The sequence below is a fragment of the Hemitrygon akajei genome, chromosome 18, assembly GCF_048418815.1.
Source record: "Hemitrygon akajei chromosome 18, sHemAka1.3, whole genome shotgun sequence".
Classification (NCBI taxonomy): domain Eukaryota; kingdom Metazoa; phylum Chordata; class Chondrichthyes; order Myliobatiformes; family Dasyatidae; genus Hemitrygon; species Hemitrygon akajei.
Window position 1 is genome coordinate 79152267 of NC_133141.1, and position 15228 is coordinate 79167494.

Here is a 15228-nt window from a genome sequence, read left to right on the forward strand (position 1 = left end):
ATCATCCAGATCATTGATATAGATGACAAATAACAATGGACCCAGCACTGATCCCTGTGGCACACCACTAGTCACAGTCCTCCACTCAGAGAAGCAATCCTCCACTACCACTCTCTGGCTTCTCCCATTGAGCCAATGTCTAATCCAATTTACTACCTCTCCATGTATACGTAGCGACTGACTCTTCCTAACTAACCTCCCATGCAGGACCTTGTCAAAGGCCTTACTGAAGTCCATGTAGACAACATCCACTGCCTTCCCTTCATCCACTTTCCTGGAAACTTCCTCGAAAAACTCTTAATAGATTTGTTAAACATGACCTACCATGCAGGTCTACCTTTCATTATCTTATACACCTCTATCAGGTCACCTCTCATCCTCCATCGCTCCGAGGAGAAAAGGCCAAGTTCACTCAACCTATTCTCATAAGGCATGCTCCCCAATCTAGGCAACATCCTTGTAAATCTCCTCTGCACCCTTTCTATGGTTTCCACATCCTTCCCGTAGTGAGGAGACCAGAACTGAGCACAGTACTCCAAGTGGGGCCTGACCAGGGTCCTATATAGCTGCAACATTACCTCTCGGCTCCTAAACTCAATTCCATGCTTGATGAAGGCCAATACACTGTATGCCGCCTTAACCACAGAGTCAACCTGTGCAGCTGCTTTGAGTGTCTTATGGACTCAGACCCCAAGATCCCTCTGATCCTCCACACTGCCAAGAGTCTTACCATTAATACTATATTCTGCCATCATATTTGACCTACCAAAATGAACCGCTTCACATTTATCTGGGTTGAACTCCATCTGCCACTTCTCAGCCCAGTTTTGCATCCTATCGATGTCCCTCTGACATTCCTCCACACCAACCACGACACCCTCTTTGGAGTAAAGGAAGATGAGAGATGTACAAGGTGAAAAGATAGCAGGGGCAGCCTGTTTCCCAGGGTGGAAGTGACTGATACCAGGAGGAACACACAGGTCACCTGTAGGTAGGTGACCAAAACAGCACACGATACTCTAAACCAGGCTTCACCAATTCTTGCACTCAATACGTTGATTTATGAAGACCACTGTGCCAAAAGCTCTCTTCACAACCCTATCTATTTCTAACTCCACTTTTAAGGAACCTGGACCTGAATTCCCAGATCCCTCTGACCTACCCCTCTCCTCAGTGCCCGACCGTTCACTGTGGAAGACCTACCCTGGTTGGTCCTCCCAGAGTGGAACACCTCAAATGGGAGAGCCATAGATGTGTCCCGGGGAGATCTGCCCCTGTCGTGGGCAAGTCCCAGGAGACTGACGGAGAATTCCTGATTGTGTTTAGGCTGGATGATTGACTCCGAATGTCGGCCTCGCTTCCAGGAGTTGGTGGCGGAGTTTTCCAAAATGGCCCGGGATCCTCAGCGATACATCGTTATCCAGGTGAGGCGGGAGGGGAGGGTGCAGTGCGGTGGGGGTGAGGGAGGGAGGGCAGGTTCGAGGGGAGGGAGGACGGTGGGGGGGAAGGTTTGTCGGTCGGATTGACAGGGAGGGGGAAACCACAGTCAGGGCTCTGGATGGGAACAGGGAAGGGCTCGTCAGGATGTTGGGGACTCTTGAAGGGACGTGTGGCATTCCTGGTCGGGATTCAGCTCTGGGTCTCTGATCAGAGGTATCCATCCTCCACCCTCAATCCTGCACATCCTCCGCACCACCACCCCCCCCCCAATTCTTCCACCTCCCCCTTCCTCTCTCTGGATGGTCTGGGGTGGGGTGGGGTTTGGGGCAGCGGGGCCCTCATGCTGGAAGCTGACAGCTGCTTGCTAACCTGCGCCACTCTCCCCACAGGGCGACGAGCACCTCGTCCCTCAGAGCCCGACTGACAGCAAGTTCTACCGGACACTGCTGGAGGACGAGGAGATGCAGGACCTGATCGACGCGGAAGAGTACCTGGTAGGGGCTCCCTCTCTCCGTAGCAAAACTCCCCACTGAGTACTGGCGGAAATGCCTTCTGTCTGGCTGCTGCCCCTGTAATTCTGTGCTTCCCTTCTGCGAGCATTTGCTACCTTACACAGCTTCCCCGCGGCCGATGACTCCCCCACCCACCAGTCTCATCCTTCAAGTTATTATCATTCAACGGTACACATAAAGTATACCGCCAAACGAAACAACGTTCCTCCAGATCAACACAACACAGTACATATAACTCACACACACACAACACATAAAGTATACCGTCAAACGAAACAACTTTCCTCTGGACCAAGGTGCACAACACAGTACATATAACTCACACACAACACATAAAGTATACCGTCAAACGAAACAACGTTCCTCCGGACCAAGGTGCACAACACAGTACATATAACTCACACACACACAACACATAAAGTATACCGCCAAACGAAACAACGTTCCTCCGGACCAAGGTGCACAACACAGTACATATAACTCACACATACACAACACATAAAGTATACCGTCAAACGAGACAACGTTCCTCCGGACCAAGGTGCACAACACAGTACATATAACTCACACACACACAACACATAAAGTATACCGCCAAACGAAACAACGTTCCTCCGGACCAAGGTGCACAACACAGTACATATAACTCACACACACACAACACATAAAGTATACCGCCAAACGAAACAATGTTCCCCCGGACCAAGGTGCACAACACAGTACATATAACTCACACATACACAACACATAAAGTATACCGTCAAACGAGACAACGTTCCTCCGGACCAAGGTGCACAACACAGTACATATAACTCACACACACACAACACATAAAGTATACCGCCAAACGAAACAACGTTCCTCCGGACCAAGGTGCACAACACAGTACATATAACTCACACACACACAACACATAAAGTATACCGCCAAACGAAACAATGTTCCCCCGGACCAAGGTGCACAACACAGTACATATAACTCACACATACACAACACATAAAGTATACCGTCAAACGAGACAACGTTCCTCCGGACCAAGGTGCACAACACAGTACATATAACTCACACACACACAACACATAAAGTATACCGCCAAACGAAACAACGTTCCTCCGGACCAAGGTGCACAACACAGTACATATAACTCACACAGAAACAATGTTCCCCCGGACCAAGGTGCACAACACAGTACATATAACTCACACACACACAACACATAAAGTATACCGCCAAACGAAACAACGTTCCTCCGGACCAAGGTGCACAACACAGTACATATAACTCACACAGAAACAATGTTCCCCCGGACCAAGGTGCACAACACAGTACATATAACTCACACACACAACACATAAAGTATACCGTCAAACGAAACAACGTTCCTCCGGACCAAGGTGCACAACACAGTACATATAACTCACACAGAAACAATGTTCCCCCGGACCAAGGTGCACAACACAGTACATATAACTCACACACACAACACATAAAGTATACCGTCAAACGAAACAACGTTCCTCCGGACCAAGGTGCACAACACAGTACATATAACTCACACACACACAACACATAAAGTATACCGCCAAACGAAACAACGTTCCTCCGGACCAAGGTGCACAACACAGTACATATAACTCACACACACACAACACATAAAGTATACCGCCAAACGAAACAATGTTCCCCCGGACCAAGGTGCACAACACAGTACATATAACTCACACATACACAACACATAAAGTATACCGTCAAACGAGACAACGTTCCTCCGGACCAAGGTGCACAACACAGTACATATAACTCACACACACACAACACATAAAGTATACCGCCAAACGAAACAACGTTCCTCCGGACCAAGGTGCACAACACAGTACATATAACTCACACAGAAACAATGTTCCCCCGGACCAAGGTGCACAACACAGTACATATAACTCACACACACAACACATAAAGTATACCGTCAAACGAAACAACGTTCCTCCGGACCAAGGTGCACAACACAGTACATATAACTCACACACACACAACACATAAAGTATACCGTCAAACGAAACAACGTTCCTCCGGACCAAGGTGCACAACACAGTACATATAACTCACACAGAAACAATGTTCCCCCGGACCAAGGTGCACAACACAGTACATATAACTCACACACACAACACATAAAGTATACCGCCAAACGAAACAACGTTCCTCCGGACCAAGGTGCACAACACAGTACATATAACTCACACACACAACACATAAAGTATACCGTCAAACGAAACAACGTTCCTCTGGACCAAGGTGCACAACACAGTACATATAACTCACACACACACAACACATAAAGTATACCGTCAAACGAAACAACGTTCCTCCGGACCAAGGTGCACAACACAGTACATATAACTCACACACACACAACACATAAAGTATACCGCCAAACGAAACAACGTTCCTCCGGACCAAGGTGCACAACACAGTACATATAACTCACACACACACAACACATAAAGTATACCATCAAACGAAACAACGTTCCTCTGGATCAAGGTGCACAACACAGTACATATAACTCACACACACAACACATAAAGTATACCGTCAAACACAGTACATATTTCTCTTCTCTCTCTCACACGCACACGCACGTTACTACAAGTAAAATAACAAATATTAAGGTGCATTTATGACAAAAGTTTGAAAAGCAAACAGTCTAACACTACTGGCCCTTCATCTATGCTGAATCCAGGGTGCTGCAGGGAGTCCAGTAGCCTCAAGGCCATCCCCATCCTCACAGTCCTTGTCCTAATGATACGGAGTCAAAGAGATGGGAATGGTCACTTTCAGTGTGATATCTCCGTGCCTTGCAAATATTTAACAGCTCTATTGGGGTGGAGAATTCAAGGCATTTAACACCTGCCACCCGCCAGGAGGAGAAACTCCCCACAAATTGGAGACACCCCCTCCACCTCGGAGGAAAACCCCTCACCAGTTTGAAAAGGAAGGCTCTATAAATTCCTGCTCATCTGTTCTAAATGGGCATTCCTCTATATTGAGGCTGTGTCCTCTGGTTCTAGTCTCCCCCACTATAGGAAACATCCTCTCCACATCCACTCTATCTGTGTCCTCTGATCCTAGACTCCCCCACGATAGGAAACATCCTCTCCTCATCCACTCTATCTGTGTCCTCTGGTCCTAGACTCCCCCACGATAGGAAACATCCTCTCCACATCCACTCTATCTGTGTCCTCTGATCCTAGACTCCCCCACGATAGGAAACATCCTCTCCACATCCACTCTATCTGTGTCCTCTGGTCCTAGACTCCCCCACGATAGGAAACATCCTCTCCACATCCACTCTATCTGTGTCCTCTGGTCCTAGACTCCCCCACTATAGGAAACATCCTCTCCACATCCACTCTATCTGTGTCCTCTGGTCCTAGACTCCCCCACGATAGGAAACATCCTCTCCACATCCACTCTATCTGTGTCCTCTGGTCCTAGACTCCCCCACTATAGGAAACATCCTCTCCACATCCACTCTATCTGTGTCCTCTGGTCCTAGACTCCCCCACGATAGGAAACATCCTCTACACATCCACTCTATCTGTGTCCTCTGGTCCTAGACTCCCCCACTATAGGAAACATCCTCTCCACATCCACTCTATCTGTCCTCTGGTCCTAGACTCCCCCACTATAGGAAACATCCTCTCCACATCCACTCTATTTGTGTCCTCTGGTCCTAGACCCCCACTACAGGAAACATCCTGTCCACATTCACTCTATCTGTGTCCTCTGGTCCTAGACTCCCCCACTACGGGAAACATCCTCTCCACATCCATTCTATCTGTGTCCTCGGGTACTAGACTCCCCCACTACAGAAAACATCCTCTCCACATCCATTCTATCTGTGTCCTCTGGTCCTAGACTCCCCCACTATAGGAAACATCCTCTCCACATCCACTCTATCTGTGGCCTCTGGTCCTAGACTCCCCCACTATAGGAAACATCCTCTCCACATCCACTCTATTTGTGTCCTCTGGTCCTAGACTCCACCACGATAGGAAACATCCTCTCCACATCCACTCTATTTGTGTCCTCTGGTCCTAGACTCCCCCACTATAGGAAACATCCTCTCCACATCCACTCTATCTGTGGCCTCTGGTCCTAGACTCCCCCCACTATAGGAAACATCCTCTCCACATCCACTCTATTTGTGTCCTCTGGTCCTAGACTCCCCCACTATAGGAAACATCCTCTCCACATCCACTCTATCTGTGGCCTCTGGTCCTAGACTCCCCCACGATAGGAAACATCCTCTCCACATCCACTCTATCTGTGTCCTCTGGTCCTAGACTCCCCCACGATAGGAAACATCCTCTCCACATCCACTCTATCTGTGGCCTCTGGTCCTAGACTCCCCCACTATAGGAAACATCCTCTCCACATCCACTCTACCTGTGGCCTCTGGTCCTAGACTCCCCCACGATAGGAAACATCCTCTCCACATCCACTCTATCTGTGGCCTCTGGTCCTAGACTCCCCCACGATAGGAAACATCCTCTCCACATCCACTCTATCTGTGTCCTCTGGTCCTAGACTCCCCCACGATAGGAAACATCCTCTCCACATCCACTCTATCTGTATCCTCTGGTCCTAGACTCCCCCCACTATAGGAAACACCCTCTCCACATGCACTCTATCTGTGTCCTCTGGTCCTAGACTCCCCCAGTATAGGAAACATCCTCTCCACATCCACTCTATCTGTGTCCTATGGTCCTCAACTCCTCCACTATAGGAAACATCCTCCCCACACCCACTCTATCTGTGTCCTCTGGTCCTAGACTCCCCCCACTATAGGAAACACCCTCTCCACATGCACTCTATCTGTGTCCTCTGGTCCTAGACTCCCCCCACTATAGGAAACACCCTCTCCACATGCACTCTATCTGTGTCCTCTGGTCCTAGACTCCCCCCACTATAGGAAACATCCTCTCCACATCCACTCTATCTGTGTCCTATGGTCCTCAACTCCCCCACTATAGGAAACATCCTCCCCACACCCACTCTATCTGTGTCCTCTGGTCCTAGACTCCCCCCACTATAGGAAACATCTTCTCCACATCCACTCTATCTGTGTCCTCTGGTCCTAGACTCCCCCCACTATAGGAAACATCCTCCCCACACCCACTCTATCTGTGTCCTCTGGTCCTAGACTCCCCCAGTATAGGAAACATCCTCTCCACATCCACTCTATCTGTGTCCTCTGGTCCTAGACTCCCCCAGTATAGGAAACATCCTCTCCACACCCACTCTATCTGTGTCCTCTGGTCCTAGACTCCCCCACTATAGGAAACATCCTCTCCACATCCACTCTATCTGTGTCCTCTGGTCCTAGACTCCCCCACTATAGGAATCATCCTCTCCACATCCACTCTATCTGTGTCCTCTGGTCCTAGACTCCCCCAGTATAGGAAACATCCTCTCCACACCCACTCTATCTGAGCTTTTTAATATTTGACAGGTTTCACTCTTTTTTCTAAAATCCAGCAACTACTGGACCAGAGCCACCAAACACTCCTCATGTGTTAACTCTTTCATTGCCAGAATCATTCTAATGAACCTCCTGTGGACGATCTGTAATGTCCTTAGACAGAGACCCAGATCTGCTCACAATCCTCCGAGTTTTCTGATGTGATGCTGAGTCTTATAAAGCCTCAGTTTCACATCCGAGCTTTTATTTTCTACACTTGTCTGTTTTTGTCTCCATCCATCCGGTGCGCCCTGCAGAGAGATTGAACAAGTGCAGAGGCTGAGGCTCCTCATTCGCATCTCTGCCTGATAGTCGCTCTCATGACTTTACAGAAACTCAAAGGTTCAAAGCAAATTTATTATCAGAATATTAAAAAAACAATAGTAAAGTTCAGTGTAATATTTATTGTCAGAGTACATCTCTGTCACCACATTCAACCCTGAGATTTGTTTTCCTGCGGACAGACTCAGCAAATCTACAGAGCAGTAACTGTAAACAGGATCAGTGAAAGATCAACCGGAGTCCACTAGACAACAAGCTGTGCAAAATGCAAATATAAATAAATAGCAATAGATACTCAGATCATGAAATAACACGATAAAGAATCCTTAAAGTGAGATCACTGGTTGTGGGGACATCTCACTAGATGAGTGAAGTTATCTTGTTTTGTTCAAGAGCCTGATAGTTGAGGGGTAGTAACCGTTAAACACTCCCCCCCCCTCCCCCCACATCTACATGAAACGCTGTCGCGGAAAAGCGACGGCAAACTGGGCGACTGCAAATATGAATGAACAGCAATAGATAACAGAAAACATGAAATAACAGGATAAAGAGTCCTTGAAGTGAGATCTTCGGGTCAGGGAACATCCAATGGATGAGTGTAGTTATCCCCTCTTGTTCAAAAGCCTGATAGTGGAGGGGTAATAACTGTTCCTGAACCTGGTGGTGTGGGTCCTGAGGCTCCTGTACCTCCTTCCTGATGGTTGAGGGGTAATAACTGTTCCTGAACCTGGTGGTGTGGGTCCTGAGGCTCCTGTAACTCCTTCCTGATGGCTGAGGGGTAATAACTGTTCCTGAACCTGGTGGTGTGGGTCCTGAAGCTCCTGTACCACCTTCCTGATGGTTGAGGGGTAATAACTGTTCCTGAACCTGGTGGTGTGGGTCCTGAGGCTCCTGTACCTCCTTCCTGATGGTTGAGGGGTAATAACTGTTCCTGAACCTGGTGGTGTGCGTCCTGAGGCTCCTGTACCTCCTTCCTGATGGTTGAGGGGTAATAACTGTTCCTGAACCTGGTGGTGTGCGTCCTGAGGCTCCTGTACCTCCTTCCTGATGGCTGAGGGGTAATAACTGTTCCTGAACCTGGTGGTGTGGGTCCTGAGGCTCATGTACCTCCTTCCTGATGGTCGAGGGGTATTAACTGTTCCTGAACTGGGTGGTGTGGGACCTGAGGCTCCTGTACCTCCTTCCTGATGGTCGAGGGGTAATAACTGTTCCTGAACCTGGTGGTGTGGGACCTGAGGCTCCTGTACCACCTTCCTGATGGTCGAGGGGTAATAACTGTTCCTGAACCTGGTGGTGTGGGACCTGAGGCTCCTGTACCACCTTCCTGATGGTCGAGGGGTAATAACTGTTCCTGAACATGGTGGTGTGGGACCTGAGGCTCCTGTACCTCCTTCCTGATGGCTGAGGGGTAATAACTGTTCCTGAACCTGGTGATGTGGGTCCTGAGGCTCACGTACCTCCTTCCTGATGGCTGAGGGGTAATAACTGTTCCCGAACCTGGTGGTGTGGGTCCTGAGGCTCCTGTACCTCCTTCCTGATGGTTGAGGGGTAATAACTGTTCCTGAACCTGGTGGTGTGGGTCCTGAGGCTCCTGTACCTCCTTCCTGATGGCTGAGGGGTAATAACTGTTCCTGAACCTGGTGGTGTGGGTCCTGAGGCTCATGTACCTCCTGCCTGATGGTTGAGGGGTAGTAACTGTTCCTGAACCTGGTGGTGTGGGACCTGAGGCTCCTGTACCTCCTTCCTGATGGTCGAGGGGTAGTAACTGTTCCTGAACCTGGTGGTGTGGGACCTGAGGCTCCTGTACCTCCTTCCTGATGGTTGAGGGGTAGTAACTGTTCCTGAACCTGGTGGTGTGGGTCCTGAGGCTCCTGTACCTCCTTCCTGATGGTCGAGGGGTAGTAACTGTTCCTGAACCTGGTGGTGTGGGACCTGAGGCTCCTGTACCTCCTTCCTGATGGTCGAGGGGTAATAACTGTTCCTGAACCTGGCGGTGTGGGTCCTGAGGCTCCTGTACCTCCTTCCTGATGGTCGAGGGGTAATAACTGTTCCTGAACCTGGTGGTGTGGGACCTGAGGCTCCTGTACCTCCTTCCTGATGGTTGAGGGGTAGTAACTGTTCCTGAACCTGGTGGTGTGGGTCCTGAGGCTCCTGTACCTCCTTCCTGATGGTCGAGGGGTAGTAACTGTTCCTGAACCTGGTGGTGTGGGACCTGAGGCTCCTGTACCTCCTTCCTGATGGTCGAGGGGTAATAACTGTTCCTGAACCTGGCGGTGTGGGTCCTGAGGCTCCTGTACCTCCTTCCTGATGGTCGAGGGGTAATAACTGTTCCTGAACCTAGTGGTGTGGGTCCTGAGGCTCCTGTACCTAATGAGAAGAGAGCGTGAACTTTGATGGCGGACGCTGCTTTCCTGTGTCAGCATTTCATGTCGATGTGCTCAGTGATTGGGAGGGCTTTACCTGTGGTGTATTGGGCTGAATCCACTACTCCTTGTAGGAATTTCCACTCAAAGGCATTGCTGTTCTCGTACCAGCCCGTGACGTAGCCAGTCAAAGTTTTAAACTTCATGCCTGATCTCCACAGACTCTGAGGAATTTGCCGTGCTTTCAGTGCAGATATATTTGTATGATGGGTCCAGGACACCATATGCAGCCGGAGATACACTTTGTTGCGGGCATCCACGGTTAATACACCTCGGAACGGGCCCTTCTGCCCCGACGAGTTGTGCTGCCCAGTTAACCTAGCGACCGGCAGGCACATCTCCGGACCGTGGGAGGAAACCCACGGGGAAACGTACTGGCCGCTACGTCACCGCGACTGGTCAGACTAACCGGGTCGGGGGGGGGGGGGTGGTGCGTAGTACGCGACAAATACGGTTAATCTCTCCGTCGTGGCCCGGCTGACGCCGTGTGCTTGTGCCCGCAGAGCGCGAGGAGCGTGGCGGAGGCAGGTGCCCAGAGCCCGCCGCCCGCGCACAGCCCCGGCCCGGCTTACCGGCCCCCCTCGCAGGTGGACGTGCCGGTGGAGGTGGACGGCCCCGGCTACGGAGCGGCCCCCTGCTGCGGGGCCCAGGACGAGGTGCCCGGCCAGCGGTACAGCTCCGACCCCACGGCGCGCCTGGACGGGGAGGGCGAGGCCAGCTTCGAGATGGACAGTTACATCGCACTGGGCAGCGAGACCCCGGCCGCAGGTGTGACCGCGTGGGAGGGGCTGCGGGCAGGGACGGAGCGACGCTGACAGCGTGGGAGGGGCTGCGGGCAGGGACGGAGCGAGTCTTTGTGGGAGGGGCTGCGGGCGGGGACGGAGCGACGCTGACCGCGTGGGACGGGCTGCGGGCAGGGACGGAGCGACGCTGACCGCGTGGGAGGGGCTGCGGGCGGGGACGGAGCGACGCTGACCGCGTGGGAGGGGCTGCGGGCAGGGACGGAGCGACGCTGACCGCGTGGGAGGGGCTGCGGGCGGGGACGGAGCGACGCTGACCGCGTGGGACGGGCTGCGGGCGGGGACGGAGCGACGCTGACCGCGTGGGAGGGGCTGCGGGCAGGGACGGAGCGACGCTGACCGCGTGGGAGGGGCTGCGGGCAGGGACGGAGCGAGTCTTTGTGGGAGGGGCTGCGGGCGGGGACGGAGCGACGCTGACCGCGTGGGAGGGGCTGCGGGCAGGGACGGAGCGACGCTGACCGCGTGGGAGGGGCTGCGGGCAGGGACGGAGCGACGCTGACCGCGTGGGAGGGGCTGCGGGCAGGGACGGAGCGACGCTGACCGCGTGGGAGGGGCTGCGGGCAGGGACGGAGCGAGTCTTTGTGGGAAGGGCTGCGGGCGGGGACGCAGTAACGCTGACCACGTGGGACGGGCTGCGGGCAGGGACGGAGCGACGCTGACAGTGTGGGAGGGGCTGCGGGCGGGGACGGAGCGACGCTGACCGCGTGGGAGGGGCTGCGGGCAGGGACGGAGCGAGTCTTTGTGGGAGGGGCTGCGGGCGGGGACGGAGCAACGCTAACCGCGTGGGAGGGGCTGTTTAGCGGGGACGGAGCGACGCTGACCGCATGGGAGGGGCTGTTTAGCGGGGACGGAGCGACGCTGACCGCGTGGGAGGGGCTGCGGGCGGGGACGGAGCGACGCTGACCGCGTGGGAGGGGCTGCGGGCAGGGACGGAGCGACGCTGACCGCGTGGGAGGGGCTGCGGGCCGGGACGGAGCGAGTCTTTGTGGGAAGGGCTGCGGGCGGGGACGCAGTAACGCTGACCACGTGGGACGGGCTGCGGGCAGGGACGGAGCGACGCTGACAGTGTGGGAGGGGCTGCGGGCGGGGACGGAGCGACGCTGACCGCGTGGGAGGGGCTGCGGGCAGGGACGGAGCGAGTCTTTGTGGGAGGGGCTGCGGGCGGGGACGGAGCAACGCTAACCGCGTGGGAGGGGCTGTTTAGCGGGGACGGAGCGACGCTGACCGCATGGGAGGGGCTGTTTAGTGGGGACGGAGCGACGCTGACCGCGTGGGAGGGGCTGCGGGCGGGGACGGAGCGACGCTGACCGCGTGGGAGGGGCTGTTTAGCGGGGACGGAGCGACGCTGACCGCGTGGGAGGGGCTGTTTAGCGGGGACGGAGCGACGCTGACCGCGTGGGAGGGGCTGCGGGCGGGGACGGAGTGACGCTGACCGCGTGGGAGGGGCTGCGGGCGGGGACGGAGCGACGCTGACCGCGTGGGACGGGCTGCGGGCGGGGACGGAGCGACACTGACCGCGTGGGAGGGGCTGCGGGCGGGGACGGAGCGACGCTGACCGCGTGGGAGGGGCTGCGGGCGTGGACGGAGCGACGCTGACTGCGTGGAACGGGCTGCGGGCAGGGACGGAGCGACACTGACCGCGTGGGACGGGCTGCGGGCGGGGACGGAGCGACGCTGACCGCGTGGGAGGGGCTGCGGGCGGAGACGGAGCGACGCTGACCGCGTGGGACGGGCTGCGGGCAGGGACGGAGCGACGCTGACCGGGTGGGACGGGCTGCGGGCGGGGACGGAGCGACGCTGACCGCGTGGGAGGGGCTGCGGGCGGGGACGGAGCGACGCTGACCGCGTGGGAGGGGCTGCGGGCAGGGACGGAGCGAGTCCATGTGGGGGTGGCAATGGGAACGACACCGATTGTGTCACTTGTTCCCGGTGAAGGGTGTGGGACGTGGAGTTTGAGTGGATTCACTCGGAGGGATGAATGTGTCCCGGAGGGAGGAGAGAGGGGTGCGGACCCCCTTGGGGAGAGGACACTCCGAGGGATCTGGGGTGGGCAAATGTGTCTGTGGTGTTGGGGAGGTGATAATGAGGGTTGGACGCACTGTATGGGGGCGGGAGGTGAGTGTGAGTGTGTCCATGGCAGGGAGGGGGCTTGGAGGATTGGGGCAGATGCTGGAGGGAGGGGCTAGTCCGTTGGGGGTGGAGGAGGAGCGGGGCCAGTGAGGTCAGTTTGATCCCAATCTCCAGCCTCTCTCTTCCCCTCAGGAGTCACCTGACATCTCCATCTCTTCCCTTCAGGTTACATGAACCAGCGAGGGGAGGCCCTGGGCCCCGGCCAGGCCGGAAGAGGCGGATTATTCCCTCGGGGCAGCGGCGGGAGCGACCTGCTGCTCCCGAGCAGCCCCTTCCAGAACACGGTGCAGAACCCCGAGTACCTGTCACAGCACAGCTCGCTGTCCGACGACGAGCCGGCCCTCGACTGGGGCCCGGGCCAGCCCAACGGCTACATCCGCGTGGCGACGGCGGAGAACCCCGAGTACCTCGGCCTCTCGGAGACCAGCAGCCGGTGAAACCGGTCCCACCACGGCCCTCGTCAAATGGGACCTGGCTGACTGCACGCCAGAGACTGGCGGGGGGGGCAGCGAGACCCAGACAGGCTGCATTGCGGGGGGGCTTCTCCCTGGACGACGCTGTGAGTAGGGAAGCGTGGTTACGCTGTCCGTTTCTGCCGGAGTTCGTCAGACATCAGTCTCTCCAAGGACTTACCGCGAATTAAAACGAGGATTGCCCCGGAGCCCGTTCCCCATCTTTGGTGGGCTTCATTCCGTTCCGTCCCCCATTCTCACACAGTCACCCCTCCTCCTCTCTCCCATTCCACCTCTGAAATGTCGCGCCCAGCCAGTCGCGGTCTGGTTGGCCGAGTTCTGAACGACGCTGCAGTTAGCGCGAACTGTTAATGAATGTTATCGATTTTTTGTACATCTGATTTTGGGAAATAGTTTTGTATGTTTGAGAGAGATATTTTTTTTTTCTAGATGACTGCTGTGAATAGCTGAGGTGAGGGGAGATGGTCTGATCTGGAGGCCGGTAGCGGGATCTCAGTCAAACCGCGGTTCCTGAGTTCAGACCGTCTCCCGCCAGGCGACTCCGTTAGTCTGGTGAGTCGTAGGGCACGCGATTGCGCCGGTGGTTAGACCCGTGATTGAACCCACCGTGCGTGGCCGCTGATTGGATTGTGATTTGATCATCGGACACGCTGACTGCGAGGAGAGACCGCGTTTACCGAGTGCCGGGGAGGTGATGGCGGTCTGCACCGAACTCGGGAGAACGGGGACGGACTTTCGATCCGCGCCCCTCCCTCAGGACCGGTGTGAGACCGGCCGGCACTCCCGTCTCTCCTCCCAGCCACCGTGTCCTGGAGTTACTCTTGGAATCTGGTACAAACAATAAAGCTCGCAGTTTTTAATCAGCTTCTTGGTACATTCTTGACCCAGCGCTCCCAGTCTTCCTACAGAGGAGGTTCACGTGCTAAACTGTTCTACAGCTCTGCAGAGTAACCACTGCTCTCAGCAGGAAAGTTGGAGACGGCTGAAAGCTGCGGCAATTTAATGAAACATCGTCTAAAGGAAAATTCCAGTGGCACGGCAGCGAAAGCTACGTGCGTGCGGGCATTTCGGTTCCTGCGCAGCCGGGCACCCACACAACTTCAAGGGATTCTGAGAATGAAACAGTTAATGTGTGAGGAGTGTTTCATGGCCTGTACTCGCTGGAGTTTAGAAGACGAGAGGTGTGGGGGAATCTCATTGCGACCTGTCAAATATCGAAAAGCGTAGATAGAGTGGATGTGGAGAGGATGTTTCCTATAGTGGGGGAGTCTAGGACCAGAGGACACAGATAGAGTGGATGTGGAGTGGAGGTTTCCTATAGTGGGGGAGTCTAGGACCAGAGGACACAGATAGAGTGGATGTGGAGAGGATGTTTCCTATAGTGGGGGAGTCTAGGACCAGAGGACACAGATAGAGTGGATGTGGAGAGGATGTTTCCTATAGTGGGGGAGTCTAGGACCAGAGGACACAGATAGAGTGGATGTGGAGTGGAGGTTTCCTATAGTGGGGGGAGTCTAGGACCAGAGGACACAGATAGAGTGGATGTGGAGAGGGTGTTTCCTATAGTGGGGGAGTCTAGGACCAGAGGACACAGATAGAGTGGATGTGGAGAGGATGTTTCCTATAGTGGGGGAGTCTAGG

The 15228-nt window shown here is 54.6% G+C and overlaps 1 protein-coding gene across 1 annotated transcript in view; it reads left to right on the forward strand.

Moving 5' to 3' along the window:
* The window catches only part of LOC140741411 (receptor tyrosine-protein kinase erbB-2-like), an 84692-nt gene extending 70245 nt beyond the window's left edge, over window positions 1-14447 (forward strand). Inside the window, 4 exon segments of the mRNA XM_073071578.1 lie at window positions 1327-1424; window positions 1830-1934; window positions 10688-10952; window positions 13280-14447. Coding sequence (XP_072927679.1) covers window positions 1327-1424; window positions 1830-1934; window positions 10688-10952; window positions 13280-13551 — 740 coding nt within the window. The 3' untranslated portion in view covers window positions 13552-14447.
* Window positions 14448-15228: the final 781 nt, after the last annotated feature.